Genomic DNA, 26386 nt, shown 5'->3' on the forward strand with positions numbered 1-26386 from the left:
ACTCTATAGGAGCAGCCAACCATATATCTTTACAACTGGTAACACATGTATGCATAAAATTAATGATGCTTGACATTCTCACTAAAGAGAAAGTTTTATTAAAACTATTCATCAGTTTACTAGAAACACATTTATTTATTTATTTTGAGTTAACAATATAGTATATACATACATTGTATATATATTGAGTGTTCAAATTTTCTTTGGACAAAAAACTATAGAATAATACACTGGTACCAATTTAACAAATGCAATATTTTCAAACGCACATCTAGGGTTTCACATAAAATGGAATGTTATGATACAATTGTTTTTTTTACTAGGGCCGTACTTACAAAGTTTTAGTGTCTGGCATCAGTATCGGTATGTAGATAAAAAGATCTTGACTTCAGAGTTTAAACTAAAGATCAAGTCCTGAATCTGTTTTAACTTACTTTTGTACTTCTTACCAATTAAGGTTCATGCATGCCATCCTGTGTGCCCGTTACATCTATATATAATCACCAAATTATTATTGGTTTACGAGACACAAGACTGAGTGTATCTTCCCAGTAAATGGATGCTTCATGTTGAAACCGATGCCAAGATAACCAGAACTCACCAACCGTAAACTAGACGACCACTACACCACTATGTTCTTTGTTTCAATTTATTTTCATGCTTATATTATACAGGGCTTCTAGATTATGGTTAGTGATATACAATTTTGGGCTAGTAAATAACTACTATTGCCATGCCACTGATGCCAGACATCTTTTTAAATATGAATATCCTGCCCGCGCCCACATCTTAGTGTTTTTAAGCTCTATATTCCTCCTTAGGTGACATATCGGAGTATTACTATTAGTAAAATTGTATCAACTTAAAAGTAAACTAGGGCCAATTCATTTTTAATCGTGGCTAGTAAATTTCTAAAATCACTGATCCCATGGCTAGTGGATTTGTACAACTTCTAGAAGCCCTGTTATATCCACATAAGTTCAAGCACAATATCCTGGGTACACACATCTAGAGGTTACTTGGGCAGTACATGGGGTAATCCTAGAATGAGGACTCTGAACCTTCCAATGCTTAACCATTGAGGCTGGGTAGGAGCTTATCCTGGGATGAGAACTCAGTACCTTCCAGTCTTGAGCACTATACCATTAAGGTTGGTAATAGTGGTATTTTATTATTTGTTTGTACAGTGGCATTATTAACTATTCACTCAGTCCAGACTCTAAAAGGTTTTATACGGGCTGTTTGTGACGATCAAAAATATAATAATTCTGAAATGAGCATGAAAAAAACAAACTGTAGAAATTTCACACAAACAATCCTATTAAACACACTATTTTGAAAAACAAAATTCCAATTCTATAATGAATCAAAAAAAAAAAAAACCCTATAAAACCCATTATGATATGGTGTCATTTATCTGGCTTCAACCAATGTAAATTATTGTTTTCTTAAAACAGTGATAAACATGTTACACTTATATCATTATTACAGAGTAAAACTATCTATAACTAGTCATTATGCCAAATAATTGGTGCTGTGTGTGTGTGGATGTGGAGTGTGTGTGTGTATTATACCTCCATACGTGTGTTCGTACAACCGTGTCAGTTAAAAATATGAGTCATCACAATTTAGCACACACAAAATAATGTCTTGTGGTTTTAAAAAGTTGGCATTTACGGCTCGTTATTTTAATACACTTCATTGGTAATGTTTTGAACCCAAAATTTTGGTTTTTAAAAATTTACCTTGCATGTGAATAAAATACTAGTACCATGTTAACAGTGTATAAAGTGTTTACATTGTTTTATATACATGTACATGTACAGATACCAAAAATAAAGAGACTTTTAGACGAAAAAAAAAAGCTGAGGTAGGGAATAGAATAACAAACTTTGTACCTGTTCAATATCAAATTTATGTACCTCATGAAAATAATGTTCAAATATTACTTCACATAAATTCGATAATAACTTGTTTATTGTTCTTTTTGGAATAAATGCATTCACCATTAGTGTTCATCTCCCAGTACACCATCCATTGTTAAACAGCATTAGACACTTGTTAAAATGCCTTTCAAGTCATTTGAAATAAATGAATAGTAACACACATTAAATTGGCAAGAAGAGGGAGAGTTATTTATTGATTTAACGGACTGCTTCTACACGTATTTCAAACGATTCACAATTGTTGGTTTTGTAAAGCTTGTAGTTTGTATAATATTGATATTTTGTTAACAAACAGGCAGTTTTCAAACATGATTTACAAAACCTCCCATAACTACTAACATACAAATGCATTCTTATAAAGACAATACAAACAATACATAATTACCGGTATGAGATTTGTACAAAAATGTACATAACAAACACACACAAACACCTGGAGCTGTACAGTACTACTTATAACACTGTACTTCATGGTCACAGGCACATGTGCGGGGGTGGGGCGGAGTGGAGGAGGGTGGAGGGTAGTTTCAGAGATTCAAAAGCCTCCCTATACCCAGCAAATTTTGCTCTTTTTAAACAAATATATTTTCTGGTAAGGCCTCTGAACCACCCCTAAAAACTTTGCTCGCCACAGTCTAGACCCCCTCCCCCCCCCCCCCCCCCAACACAAGTGCCCAAATCAGCATGTATCACCATAATACTAAAACAATTCATAGTTAAAAATTAATAACAAGGACAAATTTAATGCCGAGTTTTTCTTTCTTAATATACGATTTACAAAAACACAATCAACAAAACCTTCTTTAACAGCCCCAGAAAAGTGTTAAGAAAAAACAATCTGCAAAATGTGCAAGTAATTGTAAACTGGCACAAACATAACACATTCGTATATCTAACATTCAAACCATTGGCATAGCCAGGATTTAATATTGAGGGTGAGGGACATCCAGACGATCTATAAATCATGTTACGGGGCAACAGGAAAATATAAAAAGATGGTGCAAAAGAGAAGAAAAAAAAGATCTATGTGTGATTGGGAGGGAGGGAGGAGGGTATGGCCCCCATGACCCAACCCTTTTGGCTATACCAATGATTCAAACTTTGGAGGTGGTAATGCATGTAAAAAGACAAAATCCATTTCTGGCTTCTTACAATATCAGAGCTAAAAGAAGTGTCCTGCTAGAAGTGAAAAGCAGCCAATTTTCTTTAGATCTAGCCAGTGAAATAACAATTCACCTGCTAAATTTACACCAAAAAAATCACAGGTAGGTCATTTTTCAAAAGACAGATATAACATGCATCACTGTATGATCACCTTATCTTCTATTTAGCCGACGCAGAACTTGTGATTCTGTTATTATCATTTTAATTTTATAATGGTGTAAAATTCCTCTCAAAGGTCCTACTGTTCCACACACTGTCCCAAACCCTCCATTCACCTCGTGCTGTCTTATTTACAGCAGGCCATATTTCTTCTTAGCAGGCCATATTTCTTTGGCCTGAATTAACAATAATAATAATAACAGCAGGCCATATTTTATTATTGTACTTCCTATTTCGAGCCTGCAATTAGATGGCCATATACACACTGACATTAACATTGTATTTAGTGAGAATAATTTATCAGTAAAGAACTTCTTAGTGGTAAATAAACTGAAAACAAAAGAAACATGAATACTATTTCGAGCCTGCAATTACACACTATCAAGCCTGGAAATAAGTGTCCGGTCACGGTCATTGTCCGGTACGTATTTGTGATTTGTCACGATTTGACAGTCGCGTATTTAATATTAGCGGTCATCTTGTCCGGCACAAAAACTGCTATTTTTATTTTGTCTTAGCCGATTTCTCTATATTTTGAGAAAAAAAAGAGAGGCATATTTTGAATATTTTCCGACTAGTGTGCACGTGCACGAAGCTTACATTAGTTTTTATGGTAACTAAATACAAACGAGAAGGCATTTACGTTTTCCACGAGAAAAAACAACACACAAATTGTTTTTGTCTATTAATAGACACGCCTAATGACCTCACCTCGGCGAATCATTGGTTCAATGGTTGACACAAACGGCGTGATAATTATAAGCGTCTTTTAGCACTAAAGTTTACCTTTAAAATTAACTGACAATTAATTGATTCCGATTATAATTATTTAATGGAATGTTATTGTACCTCTAAAACGGAACGGTCACACATCGGTCATTATTAATATTATTTTGGGGGAAGAGACACCTCAACCGATTACTACAGCTGGTGTCTATTAATAGAGCGGGGCCGCGTTGCACACCAAAAAACCCACTGTGAACGCTACGCATTTCTGCTCAACTATGCACAACGAATAGATCTGCACGCAAACATATTTAAATACAAGGAAGAAAACACCCAAACGTACTACTAAAAAAATTTATAACTTTTATTTCCTTGACGAATTGGCAGAAATCGCGTCTCGCGAAATATGTCTGCTGCACTTACGCTGCTTATACGGAACGCGGGTCCGATCAGAAAATCGTTAATCGGCAAATGTGTTCCGAGTGACCCGAATAGCCGACAGCACGAAATTTTTGCCCCCCCCCCCCCCCCGAGCGAAGTTAATTATGTCAGTAAATAACATAAAATAACAAATCAACAGAACACGTCTTATACTTTATACGGGTCAATATATATTTAAAAATAATAACAATAAAACGTGAAACCGAGAATATAGTGACGTCATCGCCCGTGCATGCACAACGGATATCACGTGGTGTCCGTAAAGGTAAAGAATTTAGAATGTCGAAAAAGATAACATCTTTTTTTGATAAAACTACAAGTGTAGCAAGTACAAGTAGTAGTACGTGTGATACTAATGTCGGTAGCGAAACATCAGATTCATCCCCACAAATTACCAGCATTACAAAGAAGCAGGTTAGAACTCTACGATCAACAACGTTGCAAAAATGGATAAATGTCGACTTGGTAAAAACTAATGCATCCGTTTGGTTAAAACACGAAACAAATTCTAAAGGTGAGGTGACCGTAATGAGGTGTGTCGTCTGCACACAGTTTGAGAAAGAGATACGGTGTAGTAGAGATTTCACTGACGTTTGGATAAGAGGGTCTACAAACATGCGCTTATCAAATGCTAGACACCATTCTTCAACAAACTACCATAAACATGCATACAAACTTTACGTCAAGGACATGAACGCTAGGGGTGAATGTGTTGAACATCTTCACAATGTATTTGAACCAGACCCCCAACAACAAACGCTTGGTGACAGCTTTTGTAGTATGACTAAAGTACAAGAACTTCAACAAATAAAAAAAATTGAAATAGCATATTTTATTGCCAAAAAAGAGCTCCCATTCTCGGTGTATGAAGATTTGATTAAACTGGAAACTTACCATGGTGTAGATATAGGTGATCAAGCTTACACTAACCATAAACAATGTGCAGAATTTGTGGACATTCATGGACAGTTTATAGCATCAAAGCTGCATGATGATCTTTCAAAAGCCAAATTCTATAGTGTTTTAACAGATGGGAGCACAGACAAGTCTGTTACAGAAAAGGAAGTTGTATATGTACTGTATTTTGATCCTTATTCTAAAAATGATGAAATTGAAGTGAAGCTTTCATTTCTTTACCTAAAAGATGTCAAAAAGGGAGATGCACCTGGAATACTTGGTGCAATTGAGGAGAGTTTTCACTCAATGGGTATCATGCCAAGTGAACTTTATTCAAAGCTTATTGGTTTTGGTGCTGATGGTGCATCAGTCAACAGTGGTAATAAAAGTGGAGTAAAAGCACTTCTGGAACAAAAAGCACCATGGCTAATATATACATGGTGTGTGGCTCACAAATTAGAATTGGCCCTGAAAGATGCCTTAAATACTACCGTATTTCAAAAGGTGGACAATATGCTGCTGAGGTTGTATTACCTTTACCATAAATCTCCCAAAAAACTACAGGAACTGAAAACTTTGCACAATTTAGTCAAAGATACATTTGAATTTGAAGAGGGCTCTCTGAAACCAAAACGTGCTTGTGGTACAAGGTGGATTTCTTTCAAGTTGTCAGCACTGCGGATGGTCCTGGATAAATATGGTGTTTACATGCAACATCTACAGCACTTAGCTGGTGACAAAAAATGTAAAGATCATAAAAAGATATGTGGTTATCTGTGTGAGTGGAATTCTAGTCGCATGCTTTTGTATGTTGCATTCTTTATTGATGTCCTGAACCCAGCAGCTATATTGTCCAAAGCATTTCAAGAAGATGTTATTGACAGTGTTGGAGTTCTACATAATATCAAGTGTTCTGAAGAATCTCTTGATCAATTGTTAACTAGGTCTTTTGAGGATCTTCCTGCTGTTAAATTTCTGTTTGGAAAGTTACAAAAGACTGATTCAGTGTACACTTATCAGGGGATAGAATTCACTAAAACAAGTTTTCTGAAGGCCACTGAAGATGTAAAATCAGCAAAGAATACCATTATAAATGCTGTACACTGTGCCATGGATTCCAGACTAAAGGGTGCCAGCAGTATACAGCTGAATAATGTTGCCACTATATTAAACACTGAACACTGGAAATCAAATGTTGATGTGGCAGGTGTAGACTTTACGGATGTCAATGTTACTGAACTGATAGAGAACTTTCAGCCTGTATTGCTGAAACAAGGATTTTCTCCAGATGCCTCTCCTCAAAATATTCTAGAGGAATGGCACGACATGGTCAGGTACACACTGGACTTTTTACAGCCACATAAAAGTTGTTACAAAAAAACCTGGAAAATTTTGTTTAACTGCTCTAAGTCCACTAAGTGGAAGAATATACTGACTTTCATTGAACTTTTGTTTTCTGTACCAGTTTGTAATGCAAAACTTGAGAGAATGTTTTCTCGCTTAAAAAGAACAAAGAGTCATAGCAGGTGTTCTTTAGGTGAGGACAGGTTAACAAATATCCTACGAATTGTTGAGGAAGGTCCCCCACTGGGATCATTTGATGTAAGCCCTGTAGTTCATCTGTGGAACCAGGTGAAAAGGAGGAGACCAAATCAGAAGAAAAGGCAAATGTACAAAAAGAGACCCCCAAAAGTAAAATACCAGAAACTAGAAACTGAAAGAAAGGAGATTAGTGGATCTGATTCGGAGTCTGGTGACACAAGTGAAAGTTTTAGTGATAATGAAAATGTATTCTGTTTATCTGACAGTAGTGACAGTTCAACATTTGAAGGTTTCCTGCCTACGGATATATAACATGAACGATATCATAAACTAGAAACCGAAATCAGATACAAGTCAAAGTTATGCTGACAACATTGTTTCTTATCTGATTCTGACAACAGTGGCTGCTTAAGATTTGAAGGTTTCTTACCAAAGTGATATTGGCAGTTGTTGATCTGAATACAATAACAATGACCATATAAGTAATTTATCAGTCATACTATAATTTCATGCATTTATTAATATTACAGGATTAATAAAAGATAAATAACATTCTAAAATTTGTAATAATTGCTTTCGATATTTACACACTGGCATGCAATTTGGTGACAGGTACATTTTAATTTGTGACAGGCACAAACTGACTGATATAGGACAGCTTGACAGGCACGGTCCAAATAATTATTTCCAGGCCTGTATATATATATATATATATATATATATACTACCCAATTTATAAGTGGGAAATAAACTGAAAATGAAAGAAATGTGAAATGTTATTTTAAATTATTCAGTTTGATTCCGATTAGTTTTTGAGTTTATTAAATTTATTATTGTCTTGTGAAAATTTAAAACCCTTTTTTAATAGTATATTAATGGAATAAACTATATCATTGAAAAAAAAGAAGTTGATTTCACATTAACCATCAAAACAAGTTTTCCTACACCCATAACCATTTGTCCTGAGAAAGCCTTAATTTAGGGCCCTGACAAGACATCAGCTTTAAAAAAACAAAAAAACATTTACACTGGCAATGATCAGTGAACACAAGATATAGGTTTTAAAAAGTAGCTACATTTACAAATCCAATACATCAAACAAAAAAATACAAAAGCACTGGTGTGTAAAATATATATATATATATATATATATATATCTATATATCAACGTTTATATAAATAACAGCCCAAAAGAAAGGGAAAAGCACTAGCAAACAAATCAAAACAAATTTGAAATTGGCATTTTACTGTTACAGATTTGACAAGTAATATTTATCAATAAAGCTAATTCCAGAAATTGTACTTTAATTAGGCCTCTATTTTGTTGCGTTTTATTTGACTAAGAAAAGCTGAACACTTCTACATATTTCTAATAAAATACTCACTAGTGCTAACCAGTGATGCCATTAATAGGTGCCTATTTAATAAATGTTCGCCAGGTATTGAAATCTAAAGGATAAATGTTTTCCAATCAGACAGTGGTGTTGTCACCATGTAATTTACAAATACTGATAACACTTTTGTGTTCAAATGAAAGCTTTACTCCACAACTTGTTAATACTAGCTGGTTGTTAATGCACAATATAAATATTAAAAAATAAACCAATGAATTTGTATCTTTCTACAGTTTCAGTATCAACCTAGTCATTTGAGATTCGTAGCTGACGGTAATAATTTAATTTTCATCGCTATTTCTATTCAAAATTAAATTAATAATACTTTCCTGCTTACTTAAACAAAGATACATCCTAACATATCCCCAACCCAACCAGGCCTTGACCTCAACGTTTTTCAGTGGTTGCCCACTGGGCTTCCAGGTTATAAAATCTGGTAGCCCTCAGTAAAATTGGTAGCCCATAATTTTAATAAACTTTTAAAAAAGGAGATAAAAAAAGCAAAATAATTTATTTTGATTTAAACATTGTTTCAGGATGTGTTTTATTTTTAGGTGTTTAAGCATCTTGTTGATTGCAAAGTAACTGGAGTTGCAAAAAAAATCTAGTAGCCCGGCAGACTACCAGGTTTAAATATCTGGTAGCCCGAGTGAGAAATAGGTAGCCTAAACACCCCGGACTACTGCTGAGATCAAGTCTTGACAACCATTAATTTACAACACATCTGAACTGAAAAATAAATAAATAAATCAACAATAAACTTGTGTGTGAGGCCCAACTGGTTAGCAGTCTACCAAAAAAAGGGAAAAAAGGCTAAATGCCTGCTGACTAATTTCTCCAAAGCTGAAAATTAATTACCATATAATTTTTTTTTATTAATTATCCTACAAATCTTAAAATTACCCTACAAAAATGAGGAATTACACCAGTGTTATTTTGTCTCTAGTGTTCTGTGGTTTGAGGCGTAAACACCTCATTTAGCTGCTGTGTGACGCGGATGAACGTAGTCCTACGACCCAGCTCCTTCAATTTGGAGGCGCCCACATACGTGCACGTTGAACGGATGCCACCGAGAATGTCTTGTAATGTCCTCTCAACATCTCCTCTGTATTCTATTTCTACAGTCTTGCCTTCTGATGCTCTGTAATAAATAGAAAAAACATATCAATGATAATGAGTTAAAGTTTGGAGAACACTGATTTATTAATCATCGGCTATTGGATGTCAAACAGTAGGTAATTTTTTAATTATAGTCTTAGAGAGCAAACCCACTACATTTTCAATTTAGTAGCAAGGAATCTTTTATATATGTACACCATCCCACATACAGGACAGCACATACCACATGGTGCACTAGCTGGGATGAAAAATAGGCCAATGGACCCACTGACGGAGATCAATCTTCATCAGGGAAGCGCTTTACTACTGGGCTAAGTCCCCTATACCCACTTGCTATACTACCAGCAACAGTCCATGCTATGGATCAGATCATCATTTTTATTACTGGGCTAAGTCCCCTATACCCACTTGCTATACTACCAGCAACAGTCCATGCTATAGTCCCCTATACCCACTTGCTATACTACCAGCAACAGTCCATGCTATAGTCCCCTATACCCACTTGCTATACTACCAGCAACAGTCCATGCTATGGGTCAGAGCATCATTTTTATTACTGGGCTAAGTCCCCTATACCCACTTGCTATACTACCAGCAACAGTCCATGCTATGGATCAGATCATCATTTTTATTACTGGGCTAAGTCCCCTATACCCACTTGCTATACTACCAGCAACAGTCCATGCTATAGTCCCCTATACCCACTTGCTATACTACCAGCAACAGTCCATGCTATGGGTCAGATCATCATTTTTATTACTGGGCTAAGTCCCCTATACCCACTTGCTATACTACCAGCAACAGTCCATGCTATAGTCCCCTATACCCACTTGCTATACTACCTGCAACAGTCCATGCTATGGGTCAGAGCATCATTTTTATTACTGGGCTAAGTCCCCTATACCCACTTGCTATACTACCAGCAACAGTCCATGCTATGGATCAGATCATCATTTTTATTACTGGGCTAAGTCCCCTATACCCACTTGCTATACTACCAGCAACAGTCCATGCTATGGGTCAGAGCATCATTTTTATTACTGGGCTAAGTCCCCTATAACCATTTCAGGCCTTTCCCCAGGATTTTTTTAAGGCGCTTACATATTTAGCATCATTATAACACAAAAATCAAGCCAAAAGAAGTGGGGTAGTGAGTTGAAAACAGTTAAGTGTTTGTCTTCAATCCATCAAATTTTACTTTAAAAACAAAATCCAGCTAACTTATTAAATGTCATCTCACAGTTTAACAAATATATATCTAGCATTATCTAACAAATATGATTATTGTAAACTAATTCAGTGTACGTTTAACTGCAATTTGTATAAATACTGCATGCACATTTCCCGCGATCGCGATCTCAGTGCGTGCTCTCGACCATAGGTACAAAATTAACAAAGACAAAGGAAATAACGAAACTGCAGTTAGGTATTCATTGATGCAAACAACTATTGTTTTTCTACACATTTACATCAAGATTTACTCCTGTGTAATCGTATTGTTCATGTCCGCAACGATATCTCTTGACACGTGGGTGTCAGCTGACTCTGAAGCGTGACGTATATTACGCCGAGAGCTTTCCTCAGTTCAGCCAACAAACGTTTTTCCTAACGTTCGCAAACCACTTGATTGGTGTCCGTCGTGTCCATTTGGTTTAACGTGAAGCGCACGTTTTGTTTCCGCTCGGTCTGGCTGAACTCAGCCCTTGGGATAGCCGACATGTCGTTCGGCCCTGAACTGGCATGTGTATTCAAATTGACATGCATTGTCGGTTTGTTTTTATTACTTTGGTTCAAAGACTTTACAAAATTAAAATAGCAAGTTACATATCTTCCAGACATTGAATCGCCGTCACATTGCTGTCATACATGTCGAATACATGCGTTAAAATTAATAACCATGATTATTAAAATTAGCAAACATCATAAGGCATACGCTGTATTCTGGATAACACCGTTTCTCGTTACCGGTCGCCAGATCGCTATTATGCTAATTGAATATTTGGTATTATTATGTTTGAGGTGTCGAATAGATTATGTAACCGTTTGTTCACATCAGAAGATAGAAAATGACGTTACGGATCACAGCTTCATTGTTTTGTATACATGTTACAAATTAAGCCGACACGGTCCTGCAGTTAAGGCGCTTACCAGACATGAAGGCGCTTACTTGGCTGGCTAAGGGAGCACGGGCCGTGTAGGCTTATCGCTCTAGGGAAACCCCTGCATTTGCTATACTACCAGCAACAGTCCATGCTATGGGTCAGATCATCATTTTTATTACTGGGCTAAGTCCCCTATAACCATTTGCTATACTACCAGCAACAGTCCATGCTATGGGTCAGATCATCATTTTTATTACTGGGCTAAGTCCCCTATACCCACTTGCTATACTACCAGCAACAGTCCATGCTATAGTCCCCTATACCCACTTGCTATACTACCAGCAACAGTCCATGCTATGGGTCAGAGCATCATTTTTATTACTGGGCTAAGTCCCCTATACCCACTTGCTATACTACCAGCAACAGTCCATGCTATGGATCAGATCATCATTTTTATTACTGGGCTAAGTCCCCTATACCCACTTGCTATACTACCAGCAACAGTCCATGTGTAAAACAGTTACCGGTATTCTGCCACGCCTCCCACATGTTTCTTCATGGCTGTCGCTGAGCTCATCCCGTAGAACAGTTTCATCTTCTTGCCGTTCTTGACAATCATCTCCCCCCCGGACTCGGTGTGACCCGCAAACATCCCTCCCAGCATCACAAAGTCAGCCCCGGCCCCAAATGCCTTCGACACATCACCCGGGCACGTGCAGCCTCCGTCCTGACAAAAACACAATCACATCTTACTTTTAGAAAATATTTTTATTTCATCCTTCAAAAAGATTTCTGGTTATATGAAAACTTATTAAAAAATATATATAATATGTCCTGTTAAGATTCTACAATTAATTTTTTTTAAACTTACATTCGCGACCCAATTTTTAGAAATATTTATACTTATAGGCAAATGGTGATGTCTTCCAAGAAGAAGACGTCTGTTTAAATCTTTCCCTCCCATTCTCGACTGTAGTTGAGATGTGCAAACCTAAGCCATTCTCAACTGTAGTTGAGACGTGACTGGTCTTCATAAACACTTTCACAACAGTCATCTATCTTGATTCGGTGAACGCTAGAAAATAGCACAATGGCAATCGAATACGTTGAGTGTATTTTGTTGACTGGTATTCATATTTAAGTTGTTATCGCAATATCAAAAAACCCCACAAAAAACAGTCAATGTGTTTGATTTCATGTTGTTTGTATAATGTTTCTTTTAAAACATGTTGGACATTATTATTTAATGAAAATTAAGATTTGTAAAGGATGTATTTGCCGATAATAACTGATAATACAGACTTTGAAGTAGATGTTGGATGGGATTACTAGTCCTCGATTGAAAGTGAAATAAACTTTGTGAAAGCATCATAGACAATGATGCCATGGATCATGATTATAAGGGTTTTAAAACAATATTAATTAATTTCTTCTGTAAATTTTATTTGGGTAATTAAGACTCACTAAGATGTTCTTTAAACTATGAAACACATCAAAAGAGCGTTACATTAGTTGTTTTCTTACAATCTGAGATTGAAAAACGTAGGTTCAAAATTACTTGGGTCAGTGATGATGTTTTCTGGTTGTAAAGCTGGGTGGATAGAGTTAAAACATATGATTGCAAAAAAAAAGAAGGAAATAATAAAAATATAAACAGCCTGTCTCTATACCAATGTCCAGCATTTAATCAATACAATTTGTTGGTAATTTCTTCTGGAACGTTTTTTGTTTTTTTTATTGAATTTTTCTGTAAACATTATGGGAGTTGGTGTAGATTTCTTCTTCTTCTTCTCGCTCGGTTTCATATGCTCCCTAAACCCTGAGATGTGCTGCATCAATGAACTGGATCGTCAGTTGGAGCTCACCAGGGCTGCCCAATAGCTTTTCTTTGATGCTCTTTTCTTCTGGCCAGATGTTTTGCCTTATGTTTTGGGGTTTAAATATAAAACTTAATAAAAATGTCTTAGCGTTATTCATTGAACACCAATTCATCAGTTCCTTTTTGACAGAAATGGACTATAAAATGTGTAAAATATTTTTTACATACTACACTTTTTAAATATTTTTTACATACTACACTTTTTAAATATTTTTTACATACTACACTTTTTAAATATTTTTTACATACTACACTTTTTAAATATTTTTTACACACTACACTTTTTAAATATTTTTTACACACTACACTTTTTAAATATTTTTTACATACTAAATATTTTTTACATACTACACTTTTTAAATATTTTTGCCGTAGACAAACTGCTCATCTACAGCAATTGTAAGCCTGCATAAAGCAAAAAATAACAATAAAAATTATCCACTCAACCAATGTCGAAAATTTGTATTCACTTGCAAAACACTGCTGTCTGTAAACCCTGACCTATAGCAATTAATATCACAGCTATGAAAAATTGCTGTCAATGCCTCTGTTAAGTTTAAGCCATGGGTACATACAGAAACTATCAATCCTGGGTACATACAAAAACTATCAATCCTGCGTACATACAGAAACTATCAACCCTGGGTACACTATCAATCATGGGTACATATGGAAACTATTAACCCTTGGTACATACGAAAACTATCAACCTTAGGTACATACGGAAACTATCAACCATTGGTACATACGGAAACTATCAATCCTGGGTACATACGGAAACTATCAACCCTTGGTACATACGGAAACTATCAATCCTGGGTACATACGGAAACTATCAATTCTGGGTACATACAGAAACTATCAACCCTTGGTACATACAGAAACTATCCATCCTGGGTACATACAGAAACTATCCATCCTGGGTACATACAGAAATGATGTGTCCTCCGAGTCCATGGGCCGCATCAGCACACTCGATGACCGCGCTGAGTTGTGGATAGCCCACCCCGGTCTTCCGCCTTGTGGTGCAGACTGACCCCGGACCGATCCCAACCTTGATGATATCCGCTCCTGACAGGATGAGTTCCTCAACCATCTCTCCTGTCACTACATTACCTGCCTGAAACACAAGAGGCAACCTTCAAAGTTAACTTTATAATAACTAACTTAATCTTCTTTCAGCAAAAATGTATCTGTTTTTGGAATAGCACATTACAAACATATTGACAACAACATTTTATTTACTTCCAACACTTGGTCCAATTCAAACTTATGACATATCTTTGACACCATAACCTGATGACAGTTCACTTGTAATAGTTAAAGGGACATTCCTTAGTTTCAACCCGTGAAAAGTTTATTTAATCTACAAACCTGTAACACATTTGGATAAATTTACAATTAAGTGAAACATGAGTCTGTGACTTTAAAATGGTTAAAAACCTTCTAAAAACAGACTACAATTTGACTCCATAACTGTTACTTCTCAGACACATGTGTGTTTTTAAAAATACGAGAAGGAAGGAAGGAAATGGTTTATTTAACAACGCACTCCAACACATTTTATTTCCGGTTATATGGCATCAGGAATACGAGAAATGCAATTTGTGATACATGTATTAAAAACACCAGGATGACCAACAACACTTCAAATATACGGAAATTGATAATCTAAACAATAAAATCTACGTAAAGTATAATTTAAGTTATCAAAAACGGTTATAATAGTCAAAAATATGCGTTAGTGTTTAAAAACTAAGGTATGTCCAGTTAAGGTCTACTCTTGTAAAAGTCATGAATTTTTTAAAACTGTATTAATTATTAAAATACACACAAAACCACACAAACAACATACCATAATTGTGTGAGTTTTGAATTTTGCTCGCACATCTCTCACAAACTGAACAAATGTTTCCGAGTAACCATTGGCAACATCAAGACACAGGTATTTGATGTCTGGTACGGCTTCTACGATTTCGGCTAACTTTTTCATGTCTCCCTCAGCAATTCCAGCACTCACAGCTACATACTACAACAAAAAAAATAACAAAACAATAATAAATTCATCTTTAAATACATTTTTAAAGGTCCACATGATACAAAAATTATACTGGTCAACATAAATTTGTTTATATTAAAACAAAGTGAAATCTAATAATGTACTCACATGTTAAAAGTATGCAACAAAAATCTTAATACTAAAATAGGTTACACATTGAAAGGATTTAAAAACAGCAATAACTGCAAAGTCATGATTTTTTTTTAAACAGATATGAATGCCTAATAAACATTTGGCAAATGCTTCAGATACCAAGTCAATGATTTTTTTTAATTTACAGTCTTGGGTTCCTAAAAGCATTTGGCAAATGGATCAGACCCCAAGTTTATAAGTGGACCCTTGTTCCCCACCCCCCTAAAAAAAATTGTGAAATAATATCTGATGAAACAATACAGTTGATGTTCACTCGTGTCCCTTGCAAGCCCATTCTCTTCAAAATTTATGACCAATAGTGAACAATTCTATATCTGACCGGAACGACTTGAGGATTCTCCGTCGCAAACATCTTCCATTCATCCACTGTATAGTGCTTGTGGATAGCTACAAACATCAGGTGCTTTAAAAGAAAAGGAAAAAAGCATTTATAATAAATGTTGTTTATTTCCTTGGTACTTAATTTAGGTTACTTTGATATAGGTTATTTCATTTCATTTGTATAGCAATGGGTTTTTTTATTCATTTTGATTTAAAATATTAAACTTCTATGCAAAGTGGCTACAACTTTTACTCTTTGGCTAATAACATATTCCTTAAATTAATCACATTTTAATCATTTTCAAGGTGACACTAACAAACATGGCCAAGAAAATACTCTGTAAAGCTGTCCGAAATTCAAAGATTTGATAAAAAGATTTTCCTGGAAAGACTTGCAAATACTTATTTCTATATTAATTAGAATAGAACCGGACAAGCCTTGATTTGGTGAGTGTAAAATTAAGTTAGTGTTCACTAATTTCAAAAGGAACTGGGATGCAAAACATAGTGCCCCCTGTTATCTCTTCCTACATGAGGGGCCAATTGTATGCAAAGATTGAGTTTTTACAAGGCATCAGACTAAAAGAATGCTTTATGATCAGACAAAGTTAGGTGGTAGTGGTGGTTGGGAAAAGGAACTGGGATGCAAAACATAGTGCCCCCTGTTATCTCTTCCTACATGAGGGGCCAATTGTATGCAAAGATTGAGTTTTTACACGGCATCAAACTAAAAGAATGCTTTATGATCAGACAAAGTTAGGTGGTAGTGGTGGTTGGGAAAAGGAACTGGGATGCAAAACATAGTGCCCCCTGTTATCTCTTCCTACATGAGGGGCCAATTGTATGCAAAGATTGAGTTTTTACACGGCATCAGACTAAAAGAATGCTTTATGATCAGACAAAGTTAGGTGGTAGTGGTGGTTGGGAAAAGGAACTGGGATGCAAAACATAGTGCCCCCTGTTATCTCTTCCTACATGAGGGGCAAATTGTATGCAAAGATTGAGTTTTTACACGGCATCAGACTAAAAGAATGCTTTATGATCAGACAAAGTTAGGTGGTAGTGGTGGTTGGGAAAAGGAACTGGGATGCAAAACATAGTGCCCCCTGTTATCTCTTCCTACATGAGGGGCCAATTGTATGCAAAGATTGAGTTTTTACACGGCATCAGACTAAAAGAATGCTTTATGATCAGACAAAGTTAGGTGGTAGTGGTGGTTGGGAAAAGGAACTGGGATGCAAAACATAGTGCCCCCTGTTATCTCTTCCTACATGAGGGGCAAACTGTATGCAAAGATTGAGTTTTTACACGGCATCAGACTAAAAGAATGCTTTATGATCAGACAAAGTTAGGTGGTAGTGGTGGTTGGGAAAAGGAACTGGGATGCAAAACATAGTGCCCCCTGTTATCTCTTCCTACATGAGGGGCAAATTGTATGCAAAGATTGAGTTTTTACATGGCATCAGACTAAAAGAATGCTTTACGTGAAACCAAAGTTAGGTGGTAGTGGTGGTTGGGAAAATTACAACTTTTCTGCTTCCTGCTGAATCACTCATATACCAATGTTGTATACCTTGGCAAATACTTTGGCCATTTCAAAAGTTCCAACAGTGTCCATGTTGGCTGCCATTATCGGGATCCCTGTGTATTCCTGGTGTGAATTCCGGAACAGATATGATCGTGTCAAGTCTACCTGGAATAATAACAAAATTATTACAATATATTAAGGAATCTATTAGTCCGATGGGACGTAGAAAGTGTGGTTCTTTCGAATATTGTTTGATACCCTATATATGGTTGGTATTCAAAACTTGTAGCACCATGTTTCAAAAAAATTTCAACTGACATAGTGCAACAAATGGACACACAAACAAAAAATGTATAACCTACTGTACTCACTAAATCCTGATTAACCTTCTGACTACTGCAGGCGAGATATCTCGTCTGACGTCACGTCAGTCGATATACTGTACACTGTATACAGTGCATTCCACAATTCATATTTCCCACCGTTTTGCACACGACACTCACCGGAAACGGAAATATAATTAAAGAAAAAAGTTTTTTTTTCAAAATGGTGGCTTTTGTTTTGATTTTTTCAATTGAAAATACCTTGAAATTTTGAGTTCAAAAAGTGGTTTTCGGCAAGTATTTTCACTTGACAACAATGGCGGCACGTCGCGGTCATTTTCAGGGATCGATGGCTGATTGTGACAGCTAATTTGATAATAAATTTGATCGTTTTACCAACAACGAAAATTACCAAATATTGCAATATGAATCTTGGTTCGGGTTTAAAAAAAAATTCTGGTAAAAACCCCACTGTTATTGGCAATAATGGACATAAATACTGGACAGCTGGCCACAAATGCCCGTAAGTAAATGCAAGTTTTTAGATTTTTTGCCTAATTTTAATCACCATTAGCCGATCTAAAATAATAAAAATTACAAAAAAAGACATGAAAATAATACTTACCGATTAATATATGAACTTTATTTCATGTTTTTATAAAACATTTAAGTGAATATATGTAAGTAAAAATTATAAACTTGTACCCACTCAACGTGGTTTTTGTTAAAAATTAATCCAGTAGTCTAAAGGTTAAGTACTTGATTATAAATCCCGATTAAGTACTTGCATCGGGATGCAGACGATCCGTCCTCTGGACATTTCGTCCACAGACGATTCGTCCACCGTACATTTCGTCCACGTACATTTCGTCCACAGGCAAAAATTACCTTTGGACAATTCGTCCACTAGGTTTATTTTAATATATATTCCTTGCACGGCACCAATACAACAACAACAAAAAATTATATATATATATATAACTTATTTGATATGGTAGATATTTTTTTTTTTTTTTAAATCGTTGTGTTTGATATCCCGAGATTGGTATGTATGTCTTTATGTATGTTCACAAAATATTGTGCAAGCATGCTTGTTGTGGACACAAACGTTCGACTTTGGCAAGGCAATGTATCCAAATAAAAACAATATACTCAGGAAAATAAATTAATACCAATCCAAAAGATAAATAAAAATGTTGACGCAATTATGTTGTTAGGATTCTTAAATGTGAATAAATTTGAATCAAGAGTCCTAGATATAATTGTTCAAACATCCGTTTGACCGATGTTGGTGTGGGTAGGGAATACGAGGCTTAACGGCTGCCATATATAATTACATTGTTACTTTTACAAACACATACTAAGGAAGATAATACAATATTTAATTGCTGTTCATGTTGGGGTGTAAAGCCCCTAAATTAGTAAGACCGATCCTTTGATGTCTCCGCCTGCCCCGTATTTAGATAGTCTATTAAGTTGTTTTGGGTTAATTGATCAAACTAATCCATTGATGTTTGATGTTTCTACCTGTTCCTGCTCACAAACTTAAACCAAATTCACTGTAAAAGATGGCACCGTTAATTATGAGTTGTTATCGTCATGACTCAAGTAGACAAGCAAGGGCATAAATAGGCCTATACCATAAGGTAAAAATGTTCGGAATTTGTTCACAATGAGTAATATTTGTCTGTCATGCAAAAGGAGCGTAAAGCCACGCCAAGAAGGATTGCAATGTGAAGGTTGTTTTAAATGGCAACATCGACGCTGTGGTACAGGTACGTTAACTTTGTCATTTTATTTGTTTGTCTTTCCACTTTCCATTAAAACGTTCCATTTCTTTAGTACATTTCTGTTTAGCTATATAATAGGTACAAGCTATAAATTTGTTATTTCTATATAAATAAAATAAGATTTTTCATATGAACAAAGAACTAGTGTTGAATTAGAATGTAACTGTAACAATAGTAAAATGCTATATTGACCGCAAACGTCTTACTATATTTACGTACTCCCTCAAATCAATTATGATGTAATATATTGCGTTATACGGTCGCCATTTCGTCGTCCATGACTATATGTGCCTTTTAGTAATTATTTATCTAAAATTTCTCATTATAATCTGAGCCCTCAAAATATATATTTACGCACCATCTTTTTTATGTACAGGAATATCACGAGATATATATAGAGCAGCAGTAAAGAATGGGACGGAAATTGACTGGAAATGTGAGATTTGTGTTTGCACAACATCTGATACTCTGTCACCACCACCACCTAGCTTTTCTCTTCCTCAAGCGACGCCAGTACTTCGTCTTCCACCTCCACCAGGTTTTTCACTTCTACCACCACCGCCGGGATTTTCCTCCACCGCCAACCACCAGTTCTGCTCCTCAACCACCACGACCACTGGTACAATCACATAGCGAGGTATGTCTTATTGTTATACCTTGTTTTTGTTTTAACACCGATATTAAAATATTATATACTTTATGCAGCTTGACATTATGTATATCGATGCTATTATATGTTTCATGTTTTTACATTAGACAGAACACTTAATGACTTACAGAGGTTTTTCCTGTTGTGCAATTCTATTCATTTAAAGTGTATTTTACATTTTAGAACACGTCGTTCTACCACATGTTGAATTGAAAGTATGTTAACTATTTAGTATTATAATTATAATTTTACTGTCATCATTTTACGATTTGTTTACATTTTAAATTTTTTTAAATTTTATAATGTTTGTTTCGGGTTTTTATTTATATATATTTCACATTTTTGTTTTGACGTTTTTCTTTTTAGGGGTGCTTATTTCACTGGACCCAGGCGGTTTTCAAAAGGATCAGACAAGAAGGACTGGAAAAATCGTACCATGACAAGGGACGCACATACGTATTCCTGAAACAAGTTCTGTCTCTGCCTTATTTGCCAGCTGAGGATATTGAGGAGCAGTTCGAGCGACTTTGCGCTGTTCCGGAAATCCCGCCAAAGGTGGAGAACGTTCTTGCATACATGAAAAGAACATGGTTCAGAAGTAGCGTATGGAAGGTGGAGAATTGGTCCATTTTTGGATTGCCAGTAAGTACATGTTTAGTATTGTTGTTGTGTTGTCCATGACTAATTTGTTATATATTTAGTTATTTTTATTAGTAGTGGTGGTAGTAGTAGCAGTAGTAGTAGTTTTTATTATTATATCTACATGGTGTGCTTTTTCACATTCAGATTCGAACTAACAACAACACAGAAGGCTGGCAACAGAGTGGACTCAGTCTTCCATGCCTTTTTTCACTGCAACAAAACAAAACTATTCATAAAGCAAATTGAACCGATCTTTAAAAAACTTTTTGGTAACAATTTCCGTCTGAATCCGTATGCCATGATTTTCGGCATAAAACATAAGCCTGGAGATTATGCATCGCAATTGGGAATTTTTCTCTGGAGTAAAGCGATAAGGGTAATATGGACAACCAGAAAATTACTAGAGGGAGATAAGCCATGTAATGAAATGGCTCTTTTCAAACATTTAATATATTCAAGGGTCGAAGTAGAATATTTCGCCGCCTTAGAGTGGCCAAACAGAAAAGAAAAATTCCTAAATCACTGGTGCTTCAAGGGGGTCATCGCATCGTGCAATGACGCCCTTGACATTACATATAAACTATGATAAAGATTGGTAAATTGCACAAACTGTAGAACAAAATAGACCTGGACCCCCGGCTTGTAGCTTTGGAGGCCAGGTCCGTCAACCAGGTTAAGATATTATAAATACACACCACCTAAGTCACACACACTAATAATATAAAGAAAACAAAAACACAAACATGCACTAACTAAAATGTATATTATTTTGAAACAAGCACTGACACTCATATGTAGATTTTTATTGGCCACATTCAAGGAGAACCTGGTTTATTGTAAATAAGGAGGCTTTATGAAATAAATGGGGCACCCGGCATGTTCGGGACCTGCCTGAAATATAATAAAAAAAAAAAAAAAAAAAAAAAAAAAAAAGTAGTAGCAGTAGTAGTAGTTTTTATTATTATATCTACATGGTGTGCTTTTTCACATTCAGATTCGAACTAACAACAACACAGAAGGCTGGCATCGGAGAATCAACGCAAGGGCTACCAGAGATGGAATCCAGTTTTACTTGTTGGTTCCTCTCCTTCTACGCGAAGCGAAGTTAGTCAAAATGATGATGGAGCGAGTTAGCGACGGACGGCTTGGACGTCTACAGAGATCCAAGCAGAGGACGAGGCAGGGGGAAGTTTTCCAAATATGGACACAATACCATGATGGTGAAATTTCTGCCAAACACCTTCTTCGAGCTATTGGACATTTGTTGTAGCATAGGCTGAAACGCAATGTCATATGTTATGACTGATAATTTAAATTAAATTGAAATGAAAAGACATGGTTTTTTGCTTTGTTTGTTTGTTTATTCAAAATGTTATTATTAATATTGTTACCTTGCTATTATATGAAGTTTACCTATTGAAGTGGGTCGGTGGTCTCAGAAAAGTTATTACTTTTCTTAATGCCAAATTACAACGAAAAACAAATTGATCTGATCTGGTCTGATCTGCCTACGAAAAGAAGATGCAAGTTGTGTGTGTGTGTGTGAGAGAGAGAGAGAGGGGGGATGGGAAGAACGGAAATCGGGTACAAACGAATCGTCGGTGGACGAAATGGACACGGCCAGTTAATAAATATTTTGAAAGTGTCATTGATTTGTGGTCGTAATTTATATTTCTTTGATAAAGCAAACCACTTAATAATGATAATAATCAACTACACTGTCAAAGAAATAATTATTTATAGTTATATAGTAAATTCTGTAATTGAGTGGACGAAATGTCCGATGTGGGTGGACGAAATGTACGTGGACGAAATGTACGGTGGACGAATCGTCTGTGGACGAATCGTCTAGAAAGCCTTGCATCATTATTAACAAAATCGATCTTCCAACAACATAAAAAATGTCCCTGCCATTTTAAATTTGCTAAATAGAGGGAAGCAAATCGCCATGCACGTTAAGAAAAGTATTGCCTTAATGTGCGTCCTGCACTAGGAATCCACTTTACATGTAGACAGAGGCGTATATCCATTATATATATATAATAAATAAAAAAAAAATAAAAAAATAGATTTATTTTTTTTCTTACATTTGGGTTTTTAAAATAAAATAATAATTTTCAAAAACTGGCTTTTTAAATTTTATTTTTAATAACTTTGTGGTATAATATCCGCCCAGTCCCCTCCATTATTATTTTTAGTTAGGGTTGAGGGTTAGGGTTAGGGTTAGGGCTAGTTCATAAAAATAAACTCGAATGTAAATGCACATTTACATTCGAGTTTATTTTTATGAACTAGGGTTAGGGCTAGGGTTGGAGTTAACCACTGTTAAGGTTAGGGTTAGGGTTAGGTGAAGGGGGGACCGGGCGGATATTTTTCCCTCCTGTCATCTTATTTCGATTACTGACTGAAATGGCATTCCTTGGAACATAATTAATCCACCGATTTTGACCTTCAAGTACCACTACCAGTGCCAAAGACAGTGAGTGAACAGTTTTGGTCGCATTTCAGATTATAATATTTCTAAAAATGTCGTCTACTTACATCAGCTCGACTACGAATTGTGCTTCTCTTTGGTCTGAAGAGAACATCTTTAAAATCTAATTTGATGTCGTTGTCAATTCTTGGCATTTTGACAGCTGGTGATCAAAACAACAAACTCAAAAATTAATCTTGCACAGAGCTACTCGTCACCCACGCTGTTTCAACTGAAGAGAAGTAATTAAGGGAAATAACTCTCACTCTCTCGTAAGACCATTTAAGGTTACAGTGTAGTACTGAACAATCTGGACACCCGGCTGTGCCAACTGATATATCAAACGTTGTGATGTAATAAAATGCAAAACCAAAAGCTGCAATAACGCCTCTCTATTCTATAATAATGCTGCTAAATTCCAACAAAACCACAGTAGTTTAATATTGTGGTGTTAGCTTCATACAAATTAATTAAAAGTGTCGGTTTTTTGGCGTTTAATAAATAATTGGGAAAACATTGAACATTAATACATTTCAAGAATGGTTCATTATTGTAATATATTGTTAAAGAGGAAAATGCTGGTACTAAATAAGACCAAGCTGCAGTTTGCCGGCAATCGTGCGGAGACGGGAAGGGATGGGGCGTTGAATCACAACCCCAGCCCTCGAATGACGCCGAATGTAAATATCTTTTGTCGTATAGTATAGTTGTACTCTTGCGTAGCCTAAAAAGAAAATATGAAGATGCTGATTGGCTAAAGGTACTGAAATGGCGGGAACAAGACTACCGGATCTTTAGAATGGAGGTTGTTTACGAGTTTGTATTTGGATGCCTTTGCTTTCAAACTCTTTAAAAACACAACAAGACAAAGCGTATATAGAATGGGTAAAATATATGTAAAATTTTTACTGCGTATTTATTACTTGAGTACTTTGAATTTGGTTACAAAAACCCCCAAAACAACATGCCTGCGAATGTAGCCTCGATGCGACTGTCATTTTGTGATAAATATAGCTTGTAAATGTCAACAAATACACGTGGTTTGTTGGGCAGGTGTTTCCAAAAGCATTGACTGTGACAGTGCCAAAGGAAAGTCCTACCAAATTTAATTGAGTAATGTATATGTATCAAGAACCTTGCTTATTAACCTGTTTTTGTTAACAGGTATAACTGCAATAAATGTTGGCAATATATTTATTTTTAAATAAAATATAAATAATGAGTGAAACCCACTTTCTCATGACACTGACAGTCAAATGTAATCCACAACTCGTTATAAAAAAATTTTTCTTCAAAATATAACACCGTAAACGTGATTAGGTTACAGGTAAATTCCATCAAAATATTTTGACAGTATTTGGTTACTTTGGTCAGAATAACGGAACAACAAGAAGGAAGGAAGGAAATGGTCTGTTTTAAGTGTTTAATGACACACTCAACACATTTTATTTATAGGTATATGGCGAAGAACCACACAGATATTGAGGGAGGCAACCCACTGTCGCCACTCTTTTTAGTTAGCAGCAAGAGATCTTTTATATGCACCATCCCATAGACATGATAGCCTTTGATGTACCAGTTGTGGTGCACTGGCTGGAGCGAGAAATCAAATAAAATAATTTTCCATGATTTTCTTAATACTGAAATGTTCACAAATCCTTTTATTTTGTTTTTGAGAGGGCATTTAGCACAACAGGAGATGTGATCACTTCCTAGGCAATGTTTGTTTGTTTTAATTTCATCTTTTAAAAAAACACACCATTTAATTATTTAATTTTCAATGTTTCACGTTCCAAAGTTTAATGTTAACCCGCTAATGTTTACGTATACATCACTATTACATTAATTAGCATTGTTTTAATTTAATTGTTTTTATTTAATTTTTCATTAAAATTTTCATTTAATTGTTTTTTATTATATTCATTTCATTTTTTCAGTTATGTAGGTGAATCATCATGGTATTTATGTGTGTTATTTCATGTTAAAATGTCAACAGATGTTAACAATACATGTATTATTAAAAATGTACAATAGGTGAAAATTCTTTAAATCTTGCAAGAAGAATGTGGCAAGATAATGGTTAAACACATCCTACTATCTAAATGTTATTTCTGATTTTTGTTCCCAGATGGGTTGCTTCATCCAGCAAGTCAATAGTACATTCACTGTAGATTCACTGTAATTATTGGTATTCGTCAATACTTGCTATGTTGCTGTCTAGGAAGGAAAAAAAAAAGAAGAGAAATGTTTTATTTAACGAAGCACTCAACACATTTTATTTACTGTTATATGGCGTCAGACTTATGGTTAAGGACCACACAGATAGAGAGAGAGGAAACCTGTTGTTGCCACTTCATAGGCTACTCTTTTCGATTAGCAGCAAGGGATCTTTTATATACACCATCCCACAGACAGGGTAGTACATACCATTTCCTTTGATACACCAGTCGTGGTGCACTGGCTGGAACGAGAAATAGCCCAATGGGACCACCGATGGGATTGATCCCAGACCAACCGCGCATCAAGCGAGCTGTCTAGGAAGTATGCTACTAGTAACAAATTCATGCATTTTAAAAATTATCTTTGTAGATCTGATGTTTTGAACTTTTGGCGGAATGTCTGGAATCGTCGACTTAAAGAAGCAGTTGAAGAAATGGGAAGCATCTTTCTTTTTAGAACATTCAAGGAAACCAAATAAGGTTATGATATTTACATTTCTTTATATATATACTCTTCAAAAAAAGAAACGCAAAAGGGTACAAATGGGTTATAACTCCGATTTTATGTTTCCTACCGGTTCGTGCTTTGTGAATATAAGGTCATTGCATGTCCCAAACACATTCCCACGGTTACATTCGATAAAACGCAGCTACTGTAAAATAAAGTTCCAAAATGTGAATATTCGCAAAAACGCAGCCACGTGCAAACCATGTCACCACTGCACGTGCGTTGTCTGCACGTGCAACATGAACACCGACAGTATAAAAGTGCAGGGTGTTCGCTTGCCTGGCCTCTGTATCTGGCCGACAGTTGACAATCCAGGACATGCCACGTCTCAGTGAACCGCAGAGAAACAATG

At 35.7% G+C, this 26386-nt stretch overlaps 3 protein-coding genes across 3 annotated transcripts in view; 2 read left to right on the forward strand and 1 right to left on the reverse strand.

The window, feature by feature from the left end:
• Window positions 1-62: 62 nt before the first annotated feature.
• LOC121388909 (zinc finger protein 862-like) lies at window positions 63-7430 on the forward strand. Its single transcript, XM_041520448.1, has 2 exons — window positions 63-4502; window positions 5035-7430. Exon 2 carries the CDS (start codon window positions 5052-5054, stop codon window positions 7185-7187), a length of 2136 nt encoding a protein of 711 aa, XP_041376382.1. The 5' UTR covers window positions 63-4502; window positions 5035-5051; the 3' UTR covers window positions 7188-7430.
• Window positions 7376-23520, reverse strand: LOC121388911 (GMP reductase 1-like). The gene is made up of 7 exons (XM_041520449.1): window positions 23376-23520; window positions 17476-17595; window positions 15901-15984; window positions 15225-15398; window positions 14301-14489; window positions 12015-12217; window positions 7376-9410 (listed from the first exon to the last, which is right to left on the reverse strand). Exons 1-7 carry the CDS (start codon window positions 23460-23462, stop codon window positions 9212-9214), a joined length of 1056 nt encoding a protein of 351 aa, XP_041376383.1. The 5' UTR covers window positions 23463-23520; the 3' UTR covers window positions 7376-9211.
• A 559-nt stretch (window positions 23521-24079) lies between these two features.
• The window catches only part of LOC121389337, a 46264-nt gene continuing 43957 nt past the window's right edge, over window positions 24080-26386 (forward strand). The window contains exons 1-2 of the mRNA XM_041520933.1: window positions 24080-24192; window positions 25897-26006. Coding sequence (XP_041376867.1) covers window positions 25923-26006 — 84 coding nt within the window. The 5' untranslated portion in view covers window positions 24080-24192; window positions 25897-25922. The remainder of the gene's footprint in view (window positions 24193-25896; window positions 26007-26386) is intronic.

This window comes from Gigantopelta aegis, chromosome 14 (genome assembly GCF_016097555.1).
Source record: "Gigantopelta aegis isolate Gae_Host chromosome 14, Gae_host_genome, whole genome shotgun sequence".
Classification (NCBI taxonomy): domain Eukaryota; kingdom Metazoa; phylum Mollusca; class Gastropoda; order Neomphalida; family Peltospiridae; genus Gigantopelta; species Gigantopelta aegis.